The sequence below is a fragment of the Clarias gariepinus genome, chromosome 19 (genome assembly GCF_024256425.1).
Source record: "Clarias gariepinus isolate MV-2021 ecotype Netherlands chromosome 19, CGAR_prim_01v2, whole genome shotgun sequence".
NCBI classification, from domain to species: Eukaryota; Metazoa; Chordata; class Actinopteri; order Siluriformes; family Clariidae; genus Clarias; species Clarias gariepinus.
This window is the reverse complement of record NC_071118.1, coordinates 29,625,621-29,646,385: the sequence shown is the minus strand read 5'-3', so window position 1 is coordinate 29,646,385 and position 20,765 is coordinate 29,625,621. Positions and strand designations below refer to the sequence as shown.

Below are 20,765 nucleotides of genomic sequence, written 5' to 3'. Positions count from 1 at the left end.
CCGAATCGAAGCCCTGAGCTCAAACCTCATTTAAATTAAATTAACAAATATTATAAGCCCACGTTTAGAAAACGTTTATAAATTCTTTCCGACATGAGTTGACCCGGTGTTATGCGCAGAGAGCTGGGAGATTTCCTGAGGCAGCAAACAAGTATTTGAAGCTGCAGGTGCCTCTGGAGTCCCGCGAACTTCAAGGTGTAGGATCCTTTAGAGGCTTGCAGTTGTGCATAAACCTACTATTCAGCCACCCCTAACCAATGCTCACAAACATAAACAGTTGCAGTGGACCCAGGCATGCATGAAGACTAATTCTTTAACAGTCTTGTTTACTGATGAGTGTCGTGCAACCCTGGATGGTCCAGATGGATGGAGTAATGAATGGTTGGTGGATGGCCACCATGTCCCAACAAAGCTGCGATGTCAACAAGGGGGTGCTGGTGTCATGTTTTGGGCCAGAATCATGGGGAGGGAGCTGGTAGGCCGCTTTAGGGTCCCTAAAGGTGTAAAAAAAAAAAAAAGGCCTCTGCAAAGTATGTTGACTGACCACTTTCTTTCAAAAAACTGTGCCTTCTATAACAAAATCATCTTCATGCACGACAATGCACCGTCTCATGCTGCAAATAATACCTCTGTGTCATTGGCTGCTATGGGAAAAAAAGATGAGAAACTCATGGTGTGGCCACAATCCTCCAGGGTTTGCTAGGGTTTGGTAACTTCATTTTTGTTTTTTGTTTTTTTGATGTGGTTGTACATTTTCTGATTACTTCCTCCAGACCTCCAGAACACCAGCACCAACCTCACTCTCCAACCTCCACCCTCCTCACCCTCCAGCACCAACCTCAAACTTCAATCTGCACTACCTGCTGTAGTGCTAAAATGTACACTCCTGAACAAAATCTTAAGACCAGGGAACATATTACAAGTATTCACACTTCGCACTGGTGGATCATAACCAGGTTGTAAGAGGTAAAAAAAGAAACGAGCAAGAGACAAAAAATAGAGAGAAGACAATTTATTGAAAACTGCATTTAACAGGCTGGTCATTAGCTGATCAAAAGTTTAAAACCATAACCTTTAAAAGTTAAAAATCTGTGCAAAAATATGGCTTTATTGTCTTTGTCCTTTAAACAGTTACACTGTCCTGACCTCCTGATGGCAAAAGCAAAAAGGCTTTCTGTTTTTGAACATGGCAGGATTGATGAGCTGCACAAGCAAGGGCTCGCAACGCGCCATTGCTGCAGAGGTTAGACGCAGTAAGACAATCATTTAAATTTTTTTAAAAGATCCTAAAAGTTATGGGACAAAAAAAATAAGTGGTAGCCCCAAAAAAGTTGCACCTGCCATGAGCTGGAGGATCCCTGACCCTAGGGGTGCTTTTTCCTTCGATGGGAAAATGGAGCTTCAGGTTGTGTTGGGGCAGCAAACGACAGCTGGCCATGTGGACATGTTGCAGCAGGCATCCCTCTTGACTAAGAACCCTCGTCTGTGTGGTCATGACTGGGTCTTTCAACAGGACAATGCTGCAGTTCACAACACCCACCTGACTAAGAACTTCCAACAAGGACAATAATGTGGCACATCTGGACCATCCTGCATATGCTGCCCTTAGTCACAACGCGAAGGCTGAGGTTCTTTTTACAGATGTTTACTATGTTCATTGACACCGTAGAACTAAATAAACAGGACAATATAACATACATCAGCTAAACATTCAATTACACAGAAAACATGCTTACAACAATAAACTCAGAAATTAACAAAAATATCTTCACATACCACTTTTGCATTCTTTTGCCTGCTTGTGAGCTAAGAGGGGGGGTTTAACCTAAAGTTCCTTATTTAGATGGTATACATTCATCAAGAAAAAATATTCGACACCTGCACGCAACACAATCGCTCGTCTTCCCATGCCGATGACAAAACAGGAAGTGGCATACAAAATGTAAGTAAGTGCAACATGCAAGTGTTCAAGTACACAAGCGCCATCTAGTGGAAATGAAACAAATCTTTGTGTCAGCAAATACACTGCATGTTCCCCTGATCTGAAACCCCCTTGAGAATGTTTGGGGATGGATGGTAAGGAAAGTTTACAAAAACAGAGGCCGGTTGCCCTTCGTGAAGCCATCTTCCCCACATGAAGCAATCTTCCCGCCCGCCTCTTGAAAACAGGTGCATTAAGCAGGCCGAAGTGAGTGTTTGAAGATATCAGCAATATCGGTGGCACTACTGAGTCCTTTTTGACCACTTTTAGTTCTGTTGTGTGTATTTTTGGTCTATGGTCTTAAACAGTTGATCAGATAATGAACAGCCTGTTTGAGTTTAAATTGCCAATCTCTAATTTTTGTCTTTTGCTCTTTTTCCTTATTATGACATTCTGAAGGAGTTCTTACAGCCTGGTTACGACCCACCAGCGGTGGGTCACAGTTATGATTTAATTTCAAATCATTGGGCAATACTGAAACCTCCACTGAGTGTTGTGTGTGTGTATGTGTGTGTTGTAATGAGGCTAGAGTACGGTAACCAATGTTAAAATCATCACACTGAGTTATTCATTTATAAATCCCTTAGGGGTCGGCTTTACTGGCGGCAGGTCTGCTTGCATTCTTTTCTGGAAACAGTGAAAAATGCGTTGCAATAAAAATATGATCATATAACCCCAATATTATCATCCCTGCACTGGCTACCTGTTCAGTTTAGAATTAATTACAAAATAGTATTACTTACATACAAGGCTTTAAATGGTTTAGCTCCCACATACCTAACCAGTCTTCTGATACGCTATAATCCGCCACGCTTCTTAAGATCACAAAACTCCGGACTTCTGGTAATTCCCAGAATTTCAAAATCTACAAAAGGGGGCAGGGCTTTTTCATATTCAGCTCCAAAACTTTGGAATAGCCTTCCAGACACTGTTCGGGGCTCAGACACAGTTTCCCAGTTTAAAAGTAGACTCAAGACGCATCTCTTTAATCTGGCATACGCGTAACTCATCCCATAACCTCATACTCCAGTACATCTATCCTGAATGGCAACTACGCTAATTCTCTCCATCTGTTCTGTACTTTTCTACCCATCCCGAGGCATCTGGAGATTGTACCAGCTTCAGTAGACAAAGGCCAACCCTGTGAGGATCCTGAGGCATCCAGAGAAGGACCAGCTCCAGCTGAATTCTGCCTTATTATGGTTGGAGCTACACATCCTGCTCCTGTGCTCCCAGTGATCCAGACCCCATCTGCCCTCTGCACCTACTGACTCCCTGTGCTGAACTGGACTTCATGTTAATTTAAAGAATTTCTGTTATATTGAACTTTCACCTGCACAACACACTTGATGTTATTTCTATCTGTTATCACCCAGATGAGGATGGGTTCCCTGTTAAGTCTGGTTCCTCTCAAGGTTTCTTCCTATTACCATCTCAGGGAGTTTTTCCTTGCCACTGTCGCCGTCACCCTTGGCTTCTTCATCAGAGACATTTCATTCATCATTCATTCATCTAATTATTATCTAGACACATTTTTCTGACACATACACACTTCCATAAATGTTATTTTCTTCTCATTTCTTTCATTTTTGTGAAGCTGCTTTGAGACAATGACTAATGTTAAAAGTGCTATGTAAATAAAATTGAATTGAATTGAATTAAAGTTGCTGAAATGAACTGAAACTCCCCGAATACTTACGTGTTTTCAGAATGAGCTTTTTCTAACCTTATGAGACTGAATTGAGCTGTCGCATAACAAACTTCTATAAAGATCTATATGGATAATTAGATAAGTAAATAAACCTTTTACTTCTAGACAGAAATGAGCCGTCTTTGAGATGTGAGTAAGTTTTTCACTGTTTTCTGCATCTTCTCAAATGTTCATCTCCTCACACTGGCCACTTAAAATGAACATTGCGTTTCCACACAGATTCAGTGAGTTTTCTGCGTATTTGGAAGATGACACGTGCTACACAGCCAAGGAAGCTCTTCAGAATATTCTGGACAGTGAGGAAGAGTCTTATATAAAGTCTTATATAACTCTATTCTGATAATATTAAATTAATATTATTAAATATTTTTCCTTACGTCGGCTAGCTTTTGCCAGCTTATGTGACACTCTCTGTGTATATTGTGCGTTCATACCTTAATTGCACATTCGTTTACTCTGAACGATATAGGCTAACATTTTTTTGTTTGTTTTTAGGAATGTGTCTGCGTCACCCTTACAGTACCTTCACCAGCACCTCACATCTGGACACGCAGATACGAGAATCATACTGAGTAAGTGCACATACAGTATGTGTATATATCTAATGATGATAATGTACATTAGTTTATTTTACTGTGTTATCAGCATGCTCATGATTTTTTTTTTTTTTTCTTTTTTTTTAAAGTTGTGAAAATGAAAATGCTCAGCAGAGGTAGAAAGACTAATAAAATGTTACTGCAGTACAATTTTACTAAAGTACAAGTAAAGTTACCATTATAAAAACAATCTACTCGAGTAAAAGTAAAAACTAACCTTATAGAAAATTTACTCAGAGTAAAAGAGTTACTTTTTTTTTTTACCGCGGTGGTGGGAGGGGGGGGGGGATTCTAGTATAGTTAAAAAAAAGACAAACGGATATAAATCTCAAACTAGTTGTTTTTAATTGAAGGAACACCTTTACATAATAAAGCTGATGCCTTTCTTTTGCTTGATATCAAAGTGGTCCCTTAAATATGGTGTGATGCTTTGAACCAGATAGCCGAGGGGAAAAAGAGCTCGGAGCCAAGAATAACGTTCAGCACAAAACCTTTATCGGCCTCACAAAACAAGCGTCACAAAATTATAATACAAACCATAACGTAAAAGTAAAGGAAAGGGTAAAAGAACAGAGCGTTTTTTGGGGGTGAGCAGCACACCTGAGCTCCTACTCCATTCTCTCCTTCTCACACACACACCTCCGCAGTGTACACACTGTATGTTTGTTGCCCTCTAAAAGGGAGTTTGCAGTTGCTGGGTGTTGACTGTAACTTTCATCATGGTCATGATATTGTAAAATTCTGTTCCAGTGAAGTGAAACTCTACTGCAGTTCCAGCTAACTGATCTGGCTCTGACCCAATGTCAGGATAAACCTTCACTTTGTTCCGGCTCACGTCCTGCTGCTTTTAGAGTAAAATATTATTTAGAGGAAATTTCCCATTCTGCTGATTCAGCCTCTCAGTCTGGATGTCCTCGGGATCTTGTCGCCAGATAGGAAAAGGCGTCACATTGAGGCCCCTTTCTGCCAGCCGGGATTTCCACTGCAGTACCAGAGAAGCGCTGGCCGATGTTGGCTGGGAACGTTTCTGACTCCCATCTGTGGCCGCACCCAAGCAGCGCTCGGCGGGCCTAACCGGCCTGTCAGCAAAGAAGAAAGCCATTTAAGGGTGCATGCAGGAGCCACACCCCACGCGAGCCCACTCTGCCATTCTGCCAGTTGGGCACTGCCCCCAGACATGCATCTGTACACCCTCACCAGTTTCCTTCCCTTTTTTCCTTCCTCCCTCCTTATGGGTAAATTTTATTTAAAGAAAATGGATAAGAAGAGGAATCCTTCCCCATTTTTAAAGAAAATGTCCCCATTTGCCTAGTGTGTGTGTCTGTGGTGCCGCCCATGTGTCAAACCCTATCTATCTATTCTAGTCTATTTAATTAAAATAAATCATTAAAATTGGAGAAGCTGCTGTTGACTGAAGTCAGACCAGGATGGTTTAACAAACTACCGCTGAAAAAATCACATCTACATCATTACATTTACATTACATTTACATTTAACATTATAATTTTAAGTCCAAAATTTCAAATTTTTAGAAATGTAATCATATTTTTATTAAAATTAATAAACAAATTATAATTACAGTTAGACACTTTATTGATCCTGAAGGAAAATCCCAGATATTTATCCAAATATAACATACAATTGACCAAAATTTATATTTATTAATAAAAGGTAAAAATATATCGAGTTATCAATTAAAATTCAAAATAACAAAGACTGTAAATAAATAAAAAAATAATTATTAATGTGTTTGATGATGTATCCTGGTAATATTATCTACATGAGCTTCAAATGAAAGGCTGAAATCTATAATCACACCGCGGTCTTTTATTGTTGCACTTGATGGAACAGAAAGGCCATCTAAAGTTACAGAGTGATCTAGAATCTTACTATTGAATTCTAGCTGCATGCGGTCCTATGACTAGAACTTCTGTCTTATCTGGATTAAGCAGAAGGAAGTAATTAGCATCCAATCTCTTATGTCCTGCACACATTGCTCAACTTTAGTAAGCTGGTTTATCTCATCAGGTTTTGAGACTTATAACTGTGTGTCATCAGCATAACAATGAAAACTAATACCATGTTTACGGATTCTGTTGCCCAGAGGAAGCATGTAAAGGGAAAAAAGAAACTCAACAACAAACTCCACTAGAGAACATGCAGAATAATCACAATTTAAGCCTACATACTGATACCGATCGGTCAAAAAGGATCTGAGCCAGGAGAGGGCTGTACCCTTAATTCCTACTACATTTTCTAATCTGTGAAGAAGAATACCACGATCAGCTGCACTGAGGTCGAGTAATATAATCATAGTTACACAACCCTGATCAGAGGCCAATAGAATGTCATTTACTACTTTAACGAGCGCTGTCTCTGTACTGTGATGAGGCCTAAATCCTGACTGATACAGTTCATGTATGCCATTTCTATGTATATATGAGCATAGCTGCTCCGCTACTATCTTTTCCAGGATCTTAGAGATAAAGGGGAGGTTTGATATTGGCCTGGAATTGGACAGCTGACAGGGGTCGAGGTCAGGTTTCTTAATGATGGGTTTAATAACTGCTAATTTAAAAGATTTTGGAACATAACCAATGCTGAGTGAATAATTAATTATTCTCAACAGGGGTTCTGTTATTGCTGGTACTATCTGTTTAAGAAAATGTGTCGGTACAGGATCTAATATACAGGTTGATGAATTTGCAGAAGAGATGAGTGAAATTAGTTCATTCTCTTCAAGGAGAGTAAAGTATTCAAGGTTCTGATCTAACATGGCTAGATTAACATCTGCTGTCCAGTGATGAGTAGGTTGTATAAGCGGGTGTTGATGGGATATTGGTAAGCCTTGCTAGTGGCCTGCTAGGTTTAGGGTTTTCTGTTTTGTGTCGTTGACAACCGCTGCATGTTCTCATGTAGTGCCAGACGTCTTTTCGCACCGTCGGCCACCATGCCACATCTAGCAACCTCAGCAGGGTTTTTAGTTGCCCCTGGTGTCCTCCCCTGTGATTGTCATGGTAGAAATGGAGAAAGGTTTTAATTAATGCCTGGGGAACCACCAGCTGGAACTTCTCTTTGCGTTTTACTGGTACCCGGCGATATAATGCACCTTGGTGATGCTCGAATGAGGCCCTCTGATCTAGTGCGCTTCTTGGGTGGTCCCTAGAAAGCAGCTTTAAGATAGTAGGGTCCTTCTGTTGGGCTCGGATTATCTCACTCAGGTCGCTGGGTAGGTCGGCGAAACCTTTAGTGTTCGTGATGGCTAGACATGGTTCATCACCCCCCTTTAGTGACGGGGGCGCTCGGGAAATGGTATCTGGACCCAGATTTAAACAGTCCTCGCAGTCTTTCTCTACCCTGGAACCTCTCTTTACCAGCTGTTCCCCGGTGTTCACAATTCCTCTTAGACATCCAGCCACTTTTGGGTTGATGTTCTGCAGGATTCGCTCCACTAGTTCTTTCTTGGAGATATCCGGCTTCCACTTTAGACAGAGGGCCCGGTAGTCATAGGCGAAGTCCCTCAGGCGTTGTCCCGGCTGCTGTACCCGAGACCTTAAGTTGACTTCAACTTCCGTGAGGTAGTCATCAGGTAAAAACGCCGCCATGAATGCCTGTTTAAAAGACTTCCAATCCTTCACCTTGCCTTTCTCCGCCTTCCACCAACTCAGAGCAGGTCCTCGTAGAACCGTGCCGAGGGTTCCTAGCAGCTCTGGGCTGGTCAGTGGTCTGATTTCCAGATAGTTCTCGGCTTGCTCAATGAAGTTGAACACATCAGCTGTCTCTGACGCGTCGCCAAAGGCTGGAAACTCCACGCAGATGGGTGGTCGAGCATAAAGAGAAGGAGAAGAGGGTGAGACTGAGGAGGTGGGCTGAGCAGAGGAGTGTACTGGAACACAAGGAGGAATGTTGTAGATATCATGACTGCTAGGGTGCTTTACCTTGGCCGTAGCTGTAGTAATTGAAGTGCTGGGGGAATGTGGATCCTGAGATTTATGAGATGCAGGGGTGCTGGCCTGTAACCTGTGGCTGGTGGGCGTACTAGTGAGACGCAGTCTCTTCATCTGGTTTTCCCAGATAACGTCACGTCGTAGAAAACAGTCAATGACGGCTCTCTCCATTTTCTCGAGAGCCTCCTGGCAGTGACGCTTCAGCCCTTCCAAGCTCGCGTCCACTGCGTCACGAAGACTGATTTCCCGGTTGATACTGCTGTCTAGGGACTGTCTAAAATCCCGCTCTACTGAGCTCACTTTATCTGTAAGTGCCACCATATCCACCTTGCATTGATTTAGTTCATTTTGTAGTGTGTGCACCACATCAATATCAGTCACATGAGCAACAACATCATCATCATCATTGTCATCATCATGTCTATCAGATATATATAGAGAGCTAATCAATGAAGTTATTTCAGCTGTAAGGTTACGGCGTGTTACAAATGCATCATCCACATCCTCCATCACACTACTAGCAATAGCAAAGTCGGCCTTCACAGCACCATTAGCATTGGCCTTAGCATTATTAGCGTCCATTTTGTTCAGCCACACCACACAACACCGGAAAATACACCAAAAATACAGATTCCCCGTACGTACGGGCCACCACTATGTAACGTTTGGATTTTATTAAACCACTAGTTACTATGCAACGGGGTCGAGAATCCAAATATGGGCTTGTAAACAGCACTTCCGGTATTGTGCAACCGAGGCGGGAGAATATAAGACGCAACACAGAACAATTACTAAACCAGACCAAAGTGTATTATACAAAACAAACCAATAAATAAACAAACAGGGTGCACCACAAACCAATATATACAAAACATTTTCAAATATAAACAAGGTTTGTGTCGTATGCGGGTGTGTGAGTGTGTGTATGATAGTCCAGAGTCAATGATATTGTCATGTATGAAATGATGTACAGGAGAGATGGCTCGGCCTCACCGGTATAGTTGTTAAATCCGGGAGCTCAAAAACGGGATGAGAGGTGAATTGTAGTTGTCCAGTAAAGATTAGTCAAGTCAGGAAAATAATCTCTCGAAATCAACTTACAAGGCTCTCTCTTAAACAACAGCGCTGTGAATCTCATCTCTCCGTGTCGGCTTTATACCGGCACTTGTGACCCGACGCCGCTTCCCAGCTTAACCCTGGGACCAACACTTGTCTATGGGGACAAGTAAAACCAAATAGGGCATATTTCCGTGCACAGGTGAGCAGCATTAGCTCCTTAATCGTTTCCCTGTTATTTAAAATTCCCCTTTATGTGGCTGCTCTACAACACACCTATCACAAATAAAATTACCACTAACGACAGATGAAGAATGTCTAAACATCCTGCACTCTACACACTAAACAAGCTGAATGTTATCCATTATAACGTACCTGAGTGGGGGTTTAGTTGTTCTGAGAGAATTAAAAAAAAGAATTAAAGAGACATTTCAGGCGAAAGTAAACACCCTTAGTGTCTCTGTACTTTTACTAAACCTGTTTGATCAGTCTGGGGTCTGTCTTTCTCCCATTATTTTTAGCACTGAGTTTATAAGGGCTAATGCTAACATAGCTAACAGTTAATGGAAGCCTTTTAAGTTATAAAATAAACAAAATTTGTTTCAGGTGTCTGGTTTGGCCCTTGGTCCCTTCTCCCTGATTGTGAGCCCTACTGAGGGTCCCTACTTGCCTCCTATAATGACATGGGCATGGCCAAACAGATTTGTTTTATGGACGTCGTGTTAAGAAGGCCTGACCCGGGCCTCAGACTGCACCAACGCAGACTAGATGGGCGCAGAGCAAAACACAGAGACAGAATCGTCATGAAGGCAGAAGAAGCTGCGAGAGAAGAAACAAGCAGAAGAAAAAATACAGAAGTTAATCAGAAAGTTTATGTTACTGCGTTTACTCTTATCTGTTAGAATAATCACTCTGTTAACCATGGTCAAAGTGTGTGTGTGTGTGTGTGTATATCTATCTGTGTTTCAACATTATCAGAACAATTAGTTTATGAGAGTAATAATAATAATAATAATAATAAAATAATTATGATTAGAGGATTGGTTAGAATGATTAGAGACTCCTGGCTCTGGGTTTAGTGAAGAGAGTTCACACTCGTCCTTCATGTTTGTTAGAAGAGCTGATCTTACGGACATCACACACTTTAATCTTGGACTAGAAATATCACCAAAGATATGTGTTATATCGCTTATTTTATTTAAGATGGCACCGCTTCCAAGCTGGCCAAGTGAGATTCTGAGGGAGAACAAAAGACACCACCCGAAGCGGCGGGCCCAGAGCAAATGAGGCAGCATTAGGAACAGGCTAAGAGCCTGAAAACAAGCTTGATGACCTCAGGGCCAGAGTAAAGTTCCAGAAAGACATTTGGTCTGCAATCTTCTTGCTTCATCGAGAAACCAGCAGTACTGGACAACACTGTCCAGCCAGCCAAGCTCTTCTCGGTTCACCGCATGGACAGAACATGGTGCAACAGGTTCATGGTGCAACAATGCAAGCATCTTTCCTCTCACATGCTCCTGCACACCCAACCTGGAACTACTGACCATCAAATGTTGTCACTGCCTTATGCCCAAGCATGCCCAAGCAGTGAAAGGTCAGTGTAATTTTAAAAGCACACTTACTTAAACTTTGTTTTCCAATTTATTTTTGGCATATTAAAAAAAATTTTCGGTCGAAATAATCGTTGTAACAATGTACAGAAAGTATACTGTTACGGGTTTGACCCTTTTTGCATAGGCGGTGCCATAAAGCATGGACACAAAGCGAAAAGGGTAATTTATTTAGGAAAAAGGGAAGGAAAGTGTTAAGGGAGGGAGAAAGGAAAAAAGGAAAGGAAGGATGTGCATGTGCAGATCTGGGGGGCAGTACTCAATATCATAAAGCTGCTGTACACTTGCAAAAACTGCAGCAGCGTTAGAACTCTGGAGGCGGACAGATTTAGACTGTCTGTTTCCTGATTGGCTCCCCAGTCCTTGTCATGCACACTCAATCCGCAACCGGCACTAGGATCCGGAAGTAATGCGGTCGCGAACCAGGAAGTATAAGAGGAGTAAACAAACCACAGCACATCGCTCAGTCATTGAGTTCGCCCATCTCATCCCGGATCTTTTCGCCGAATCGTGAGTACTCACCTATTTGGGTTAACTTTCAGAAAAAAGGGTTAAATTGTGTTTATCCCTTGCTCCTTATTTGTGAGAGTTCTTAAAACAAATCGCAAGGTTACTATCCACGCTACACAGGGCTAACCGCTAAAGCTACATTTTCTGGTCCACCCAGGTTAGTTCTTGACAGAGGACTGAGCCCACCGCAGTGAACCCAGTGAAGCATGCGCGCCTCTGCGATGTGGTTAACCAGCAAGCCATGCTTATCAACAAGCTAACCGGAAAGCTCGCTACCCTGCGCCAGAGCATCCAAGAAGTCCAAGAAGGTTGCAGGGCTTCGACGAGAGAACGCGGATGTCCACGCGGTTGTGGCTAACGCGGCTAGCCGGCCTCCCGTCGCAGCGGCCCTCAGCGCCGCACTAATAGCCCCCCTCCCCATTCTGATGTTTTTCTTGAATTACCAGAAAATGGTGATGGCACGGACGGGAAATGAAGTGTTTTTTTGACAGCACTAGATCTGGTGTTCGAGTTTAATTCCACTAAGTACTTCACCGATCGGCTATGCATTTTTTCGTTGCTATCCGGGCAGGCAGCTGAGTGGGCCACGGCAGTTCTCCGGTCAGACACAGACACCGCCCATTCTTATAATGAATTCACCCGCCAGCTCAAACTTACTTATGAACACCCTGCGGGCGAGGTGGAGATCGACATGAAACTCTACCACCTGCGGCAGGGAGGATCGTCTGTGAGTCGCTACACAGCAGATTTTTGCACCCTCGCTGTGCAGACATCCTGGGGAGACGCCGCACTCCAATGGTTGTCGAGGGTGAAGTGCCACTGGAGGAGCGCCACTGGAGGATCCGGTTCTGTGTCCATGAGATGAGAGGGTCGCACTCCCCAGGATGTCGAGGGTGAAGCGCCACTGGAGGAGCGCTACTGGAGGATCCGGTTCTGTGTCCATGAGATGAGAGGGTTGCACTCAGGACATTCTATTACGAGGGGCTAGCTTCACATATTGAAAACGAACTTGCCGGGCGAGAGCTTCCCGCCACGCTGGAGGAACTGATCCAGCTTGCCCTCTGCATCGATCAGCACCTCCTCTCTCGTCCGAAGCCAGCCCCGCGGACCCAGCCGCCAGCTCCCACCTATTCATACACTGCACCTCGACCGCCGACCACCTTTACATCTGCTACTACTGGACATGACGGATCTCCACCTCCTGCCGTGGTTGACACCAAAGCCGAAAAACCCATGCAATTAGGACGCGCTTCCCTGACCATGGCAGAATAAGAACGCCGGTTTCGGGAGGGATTGTGTGCATACTGTGGGTGAGCAAGAGAAGAGACTCACCGGGCCCCATTCACACCGCTTTCATCGATTCTGGTGCTGCAGGTAACTTCATTGACTCCACCTATGCCAAAGAAATGGGGGTGAAGATTGAGGCGTTTTCCCAGCCAATTCACGTCACATCAGACGACGGTCAGCCTCTTTCTTCCAAACTCATCACTTTAACCATCGACCAACATCAGAAACAGCTGCAGTTTTACCTCACCCTCATCTCCTTACCTCCCGTTATACTCGGCTATCCCTGGCTGCTACAGCACGACCCTCTCATCTCATGGACACAGAACCGGATCCTCCAGTAGGGGCCGACCTGCACCGAACTTTGCCTACGGGCACAGGCTGGGACGTGTTCCAAGGAGTCGGTGGCCCCGACGTCGACACCGACCCCATCCCACCTGCATATTGAGACCTGGCTGAAGTCTTCTGCAAAAGAAGAGCCACCCCCCATCTCATACCATCTCATCGCCCATACGACCGAACTTCAGCCAGGTTCTAACCCCCCCAAATTGTGGGGTTTGAACCTGGGATTTTCCGAACCGTAGTCAAATGCCTTAACCACTGAGCTACACCTGGCCCATAGTACACACACAGCCATATACATTAAGTGTACTAAGTATACCTATAGTTAATCCACTTCAGCACACAAAAGTATACTTAATACACTTAAAATTGTGCTTTAAAATTTTGCACTTAGTACAGAATTAGTTGGCAAACATCAAGTATACTAGTCAGTATTCCTGCTGCAAGTACACTCAAGTATGCTTTGGCATGTAGGATTTAATATACTTAGCATAGTTATTTTTTACTCAAATTTTCTTGTCATTTTTAGGTCAAGGGTGTTTTTTAAAACATTACTGTGTATGGTCGTGTAAGTGACAAATTAAATTTGAATTTGAAATCTATTTCATCACATGTGCACAACTTTACACACAATCTAATGTTTCCAAATCCTCAGCAAAATCCAGGTGTTTCTGCAGAAATCTGTAAGGAAGTTTGATTACACGTACAGAGTTTCCTCAGAGCTGAGCAGGACTTTGTATCCATTTGTGATTGTTATGAATGACCTTTGTGAAAAATAATAAACAGCCGTCTTAAAGTGACATTTTTATTGCGAGGAGAAAAATGGTGTCACAGAACATCAGTCTGGCTCCAGACCTTCCTACTGATTGATAAATCACTTGTAGATATGATTTAAATTGCAGTATGAAAGGAGATGGGATAACTACCTCCTCAGCTTTACTGATAATCTCCCGAGTGTGTTTAACCCTTAGGGGTCGATGGTAGTGTCAATGATGCCAATGACTTTTTTTTTTCTTTGCAGGTGTTTTTGTAAATTAAATCATATTGTAGCAACCCAGAAAAAAAATATGTACACAAACAGTCGACGGTTTTCTTTCCAAAAAGTTTATTGACAAATAAATGTTTGTTATTAAATTAATGCCATAAATAAAAAAACAGACGCAGATTCTTGTCTCCACACGTGTTGAAGCCCCGCCCCCCCACGCTTAACGCTTCATTCACATGCAATGATTTATGTAAACGGCTCTGTTTAAATGTCAGTAAATGCTAATTGTTGTGTTGTTCGGGGGGGTGACGTGCTGATGCATCTTCATGTCCAAAAGAACAGGCTGGAATAAAGAAACAAAAACAGTTTAAAAATATATTTTCACGTAAATATTCTTATACCCACGTGAGAATCTCACCATGATAAAATGACTCGTGGCAGGAATCCACACGAAGCACTTTAGTTTCAAGTAACCATCCAACACTGGACACAAACAGCAAAAAGCATAATAATAATAAAAATAATAATAATAATAATAATAATAATAATAATAATAATCATGCTTTTTTGCTGTTTGTGTCCAGTGTTGAATTATTATTTGATCACGAATGGCTGGAAGGACTGAAATAAAGCACTTTATTTTAGTCACAATATACTATTATAAATATAAGATATTTTTGCCGTGTAGTTTGTGTGTGGGGCCGTGCATAAGAATTATATTTTCAGTAAATGTTCCAGAAACCATGCTTTATTATTGTTTACCTCAAAAGAAGTCCAGTTTGTGTGAGGACTCTGAGTGTGTCGGTGTGAACAGCTGAGACGACAGGAGACCTGGTGAGACCTGATGAGACCTGGTGAGACCTGATGAGACCTGGTGAGACCTGATGAGACCTGATGAGACCTGGTGAGACCTGATGAGACCTGATCCAGGTCTTAATGTGTCTTATATATTCATGGGAAGTCATAGATTATTCAGTGAAACAGAGGCTCTGCTGAACAAAAGTTCGGCACATCAGTCACTTTACCCCAAATAAAAGGTCTTTCTGAGTGTTAGAATTGAGTTGTTTTGCATTTCAGTGTTCAAAACAAGGTTTGTTTATTCTCCTTTTTCTCTGCTTTTCCGCTAGTTTAAAATTGTATTTTTTGTGCGCGCAATTTGACATAAAAGTTGCACATAAATATATTTACATCAGACACATTATAAAAGCCAAGTTTGTGCTCTACATGACAAGGAAAAATGTATTAACTACTATATTGGTAAAGAAATGTACACATTGAGATTAACAGAAAAAACCACCAGATACTTAGTGTATGTATGCGTGTGTGTGCGTGTGTGTGTGTTTGTGTGTGTGTGTGTGTTTGTGTGCGAACTATAGACTCTGGATGTGTTCCAAATTACACAAAATATTAATAAAAAGGCAAAGTGATTTATGGGCGCGTACACACACAAACACAAACTAGTGCATTGTGTCATGTGTGTGTTATTTAATTACAGTTTACGGCTTTATAACACAAAACATTGTACATCTAGTTGGAATAACAAAACATTTTATTGACTGATGTATTTTGATGTTCTTTTGTTTGTTGTTTCCCCGTCTGATGCCGTCCCCGAGTCCTGCATGGATTCCCTACATAATTAGCGCTGTGTTAATCATTAGTCCTAAATGAAGAGTAATAAATGTTTATAAACGTCATTACGGCGCAGAAACAGAGGCGTCATAAAGTTATCTAAGACTCCTGTCCTCACTGAAGCTCTTCTATTTAAAGGAGGAAAAACATAACGTGTGTCAGATTTTGCATTTATGGTTAAGCGCTAACGCTCAGTTAGCATTAGTGTTAGCACCAGCGCTAGAGGAGGGAGCGTAAATAAAGCACAGTGAAACAGTTATGCGAGTAGACAAGTGAAGAGCGATGTGCAGGAAGATGAGAAAGACGACACCATGTTCCTCTGTGGAGGTTCTGCTGAGCACCGTGACCCTCGTCCTGTTTGTGGTGTGTGTCGGGCTCGCCGTCGTCTCCTGGTTAGCGCTACAGACAGGTGAGCACGTTTTCAAGTCTTACTCTTTTTACACACTTCCAGCTTTTTCTTGTACACTGAATGGAGGAGACACGGGGACATTAATGACCAACTTTAGTTTATACAAACTTTAACTCTTAAATATTATATTTCCCAATGAAGTGTACAGTTCGCTCGATAGTTCAGGACAGGAGTTTCCTACAGTCTACCTGAGCCTCTAATAATGAACTGGACTCCATATGAACTTCTCCACATCTCCTGATATACTGAACCTCCAGCCTCCTAACACACAGTATGAGTGCAGATCAATCCCTGCTCTCTGTTATCACCCAGATGAGGATGGGTTCCCTGTTGAGTCTGGTTCCTCTCAAGGTTTCTTCCTATTGGAGTTTTCGTCGTCCTCTGCTTGTTCATCAGGGACGTTCTGATCATTCAGTCATACATTCTCATTTCATACAAACTTCAATAATTCTTTTGATTGTGTGAAGCTGATTTGCGACAATAACAATTGTTAAAAACCCGATACAAGTAGATCAAATTAAATGGAATTGAGTAGAGGGGCGGCACGGTGGTGTAGTGGTTAGCACTGTCGCCTTGCACCTCCAGGGTCTGAGTGTGTGTGTGTGTGTGTGTGCGCCCTGTGATGGATTGGCACCCTGTCCAGGGTGTACCCTGCCTCGTGCCCTAAGCCCCCTGAGATAGGCTCCAGGCCCCCCGTGACCCTAAATACGGGATAAAGTGGTGTAGAAGATTGAGTGAGTGAGATTGAGTGAGTGAGAGTGTGAATTGAGTAGAGAGGAGACGGTGTGGTTTGGGACACGCCCACGGTGCTGTAACCATGTGGGATTTGTTAACAGACCGGTGTTTATGTGAATCTGTACTGAAGTGTTGAGTGATTAAGGACAGCTCTGGTGTTGTAGGTAACGAAGCTCCAGCGGGGAGCAGCAACTCGTCGTTCAGTGGAACTCTGACCATCTCGGAGGGAGCGAGTTTCACTGAGGAGCTCAGGAACAGGAGCAGTGTGCAGTTTAAAGCTCTGGCCTTTGACACCGAGCTTCTGGTGATTCACTTGAACTTTATTGTGACTTTATCCTGGATCGTGACGGTAAAAGATAAGAGTGCGATGTTCTTTTTTTAAGGTTGTCGTCTTTATCCTGCTGTGCGTGTGATAATACTGATGATGACATCACCGCTCTATTTCTGTGTGTGATTGTGTTCCAGGTTACGGAGGCGTACGCACTCGGCTCATTAGGAGCGAAGTTAAGGAGCTGCAGAGTGACGGCCTTCAGGTCAGAGGTCGTTCCTAAAAAAACATTTACAGTCTTCATCACTCTGGGAGAAGTTTACCATAAACACCAGCCACAGTCAGAGTTGGGGCAGGGGTACGACTAGAGGCGGGGCTAGAGGCGGGGCTAGAGGCGGGGCTGGGGGTGGAGCTAAGGATTAGTTTGTTTTCTCTACTTGTGAGTTAATCCTACAGTAGTGATAAAATATTAAAAACACAGAGATGAACTCATTTCAAATCAATCAAGTGTGTGTGTGTGTATGTGTGTGTGTGTGTGTAACAGTCCAGGCAGTGTGATTGCTCACTTCACAGTGATGTTCGGGGACGTTGTGGAAGTAACAGTGGTGCAGGAACAGTTAATCTCAGGGTTACAGAATATTCCAGACGCAACGCTCGTCATAAACAGCAGCAGCGTTCAGGTCACAGGTACGCCATGTACACACACACACACACACACACACACACACACACACACACACACTACCTGATATAAGTCATGCTCCCTGTTTTGATGCTGCGCGGCTGGTGTTAGCTCTGAGACACACACACTCACTCTGTCTGTTACAGAACTCAGGACGGAGCCGATCAGATCTTACAGTGTGACCAGGACCAAGTTTTATTACTAACACCATCACCTTCTGTTTTCTCTTCTATCAGACATTTCCACTACACAGACTCCACCTACAACCACACCTACAACCACACCTACAACTACAACCACACCTACAACTACAACCACACCTACAACCACACCTACAACTACAACCACACCTACAACCACACCTACAACCACAGCTGTACCAGGTGAGTGTCTGTATCACAGAGTATTTTATTGTGTCATGTTGTTGTTCTTGTTCTTTGATAGTTTTGTTAATTTAAGTTGTATGTAGCATTTGGTCATCGAGGAATGTTTCTTGGTTTCACTGAACTGTTTATGCTTGAAATGTCAATTAAAGGTTTTTTGACTTGATATTGAGATGTATATCTGCTCCTTCTGCTCTGTAAAGCTTCATAACGGCTCTAATCTGAGGTGCTGGTTGTTAATTGGTGATTTCTGGGGCTGGTAGAGGTGGGTAGAGAAGCCAAACCCAAGTACTCAAGGAAGAGTAAAAAAGGATTCGGTGAAAATACTACTGAAGTACTGAGTAACTGTTTCAATGGTGATGTCCAATTAAAGTCGTCCCACACAGTGGCCCCTGAAATAATAGAGGGGGGAGGGGGGGGAGTCATTCCTCCTCTCGGCTTACTTTAGCTTCTCACACACACACACACACACACACACACACACACACACACACTGTAGACAGCGTGTGCACTCACAAACACTAATGGAAACACTTATCTGAATTTATTTGTACTTTTTTTCCGAAGGTAACGTGCAGGTTAATCTGTTTTATTTTTACTTTATATTTTGTATTAATTATTTTTGGATATAAAGTTCTTTGGGTTTTCATTATTTCCTATGGGGAAATTTGCAATGTTTTGATATACGAACACGATTCCGGAAACAAAGCATGGTCACACTCCAGGGTTTAACTGTATATACTGCGTTTCTTCTTCACAGTAAAAGTAAAAAATGTGGTGCAGTAAAACTACACATGGAAGTATTTTTTTTTCTCAAAAAGTTAATGTAACGGAGTAAATGTAACTCAATACTACCCACCTCCGGAGGCTGGTGACTCTAAATGAACTTCTGCAGCAGAGGTCAGTTTTGGTCTTGTTTTTGAGGGAAGGTCTTCCTTCATGAGAGACAGTTTCATCATGGGGCTTGATGGGTTTTACAAACACACTCGACACAATACTGTTCTTGTAGGAACTGATCCAGAAAGGCTGACCTTCATGTCTTACAATAACGACTGACTGTTGTTCCTTAACTACCTAATTCCATATGGGAATAATGGATGTTACTTAAATAACGTTGCTTTGCGTAGATCTGACCCACAGAAGTAACCCCAGATCATAACACTGCCCTCTACAGGCCTGTACAGTAGGCACTAGGCATGACGTGGGCATCACTTCAACCCCTCTCTTCTTACCCTGATGCACCCATTGCTCTGGAACAGGGTCAATATGGACTCATCAGACAACATGACCTTTTTCATTACTCCACAGTCCAGTCCAGTCCTTTTACTCCATAGAAAACTGAAGCCTTTTTATTTTAATTAGTCTCACTAGTAAGTGGTTTTCTTAAGGTTACACAGCTGTTTAGAACCAATCCTTAGTTTTTTCTAATCATTTGATTTCAGCGTTTACAGTAAGTGATTCCCCCATCAAGCTTATTCCGGACATATTTCCAACCACAGTTCTTCTTGGAAGATGATGCTCACCACTGTCCTCCCAGTCTTTATTATTGAGTTGTTTCAGTAGTTTCAGTGTCTCCTTAGTTGTTTTCTTTGCTTGATGCAGGACAATAATTTGACTTTTCAGAAATAGAGTTACATCCTTGCCATGACCACAGGATATGTCTTCCTTAATACTAATAACTATCGAATGGATATGTCTTAACTATTTGCTTAGAAAGTATATGTTTTCTATTATTTTAAACTGTGTATTTAAAAAAATGTTTAGTTAATGTTTTAAGTTGAAATGTTAGTAATTATCTTTACATACTGCAGATGTTATTAGTATTAAAGTTTATATGCCTTTTATAACTGGTTGTCTTCCATCTTGTACTACAGATGTGTTTTAATAAAACATCTGCTTGATTATTGGTTGTGTTTCTCCACTACAGCGGATTGTGGAGGTCCTTTTGATCTTTATGAATCAAACTCGACCTTCAGCTCACCAAATTATCCTCTCAGCTACGGACACGATGCATCATGTGAGTAATTCATCTCTAATAAACAACAAAACACTGAGTTCTGCGCTGTGATTGGTCAGAATGTGTTGATTAATTCTCTATAACAGCAGCTCTGACAGTAGTGCAGGGTCACATTAATACTTAAATATGTTATCATTCATTCACGAAGATGTCTGTGTGTTTCCAGGTTTGTGGATTTTACATGCTAATCCAGGGCAAAATATCCAGCTGCATTTCCAAGACTTTTCACTAGAGGCAGCGTATGACGTGGTGGAGGTTCGGGACGGAGTCGAGCCGAATTCCACTTTACTGAGTGAGATTCATTACGATCTGTATTAGTTTAATACAAAACAAAACTGCTGCTAGAAAATACACCAGAAAATGTCAGTATTTTTTATAACAATGATATAAATGTAAATATAGTATTTTATATAAATATAGTCTATTTAGAACGAGGCAAGTCCTTTTTTATCTATCGTGATAATCCTTACTGTGATTTATATATGATTTTTAAAATTTTTATAACAGCATAAACATTGTGCTTAATTGTCATTGATTATTAGCATCTATACTTTACATTTAATGTTTATTTAAACAGTATTTTATATTAATATATAAATTAGTGTAAATATCTATACATT

General features: G+C 42.1%; 1 protein-coding gene across 2 annotated transcripts in view; it reads left to right on the top strand.

Moving 5' to 3' along the window:
* Positions 1-15,799: 15,799 nt before the first annotated feature.
* LOC128507124 (enteropeptidase-like) overlaps positions 15,800-20,765 on the top strand; it is a 36,191-nt gene continuing 31,225 nt past the window's right edge. For both annotated transcript variants that reach the window (XM_053477772.1, XM_053477771.1), the window contains exons 1-5: positions 15,800-16,060; positions 16,960-17,099; positions 17,261-17,328; positions 17,608-17,750; positions 17,982-18,128. In XM_053477772.1, coding sequence (XP_053333747.1) covers positions 15,934-16,060; positions 16,960-17,099; positions 17,261-17,328; positions 17,608-17,750; positions 17,982-18,128 — 625 coding nt within the window. In that variant the 5' untranslated portion in view covers positions 15,800-15,933. The remainder of the gene's footprint in view (positions 16,061-16,959; positions 17,100-17,260; positions 17,329-17,607; positions 17,751-17,981; positions 18,129-20,765) is intronic.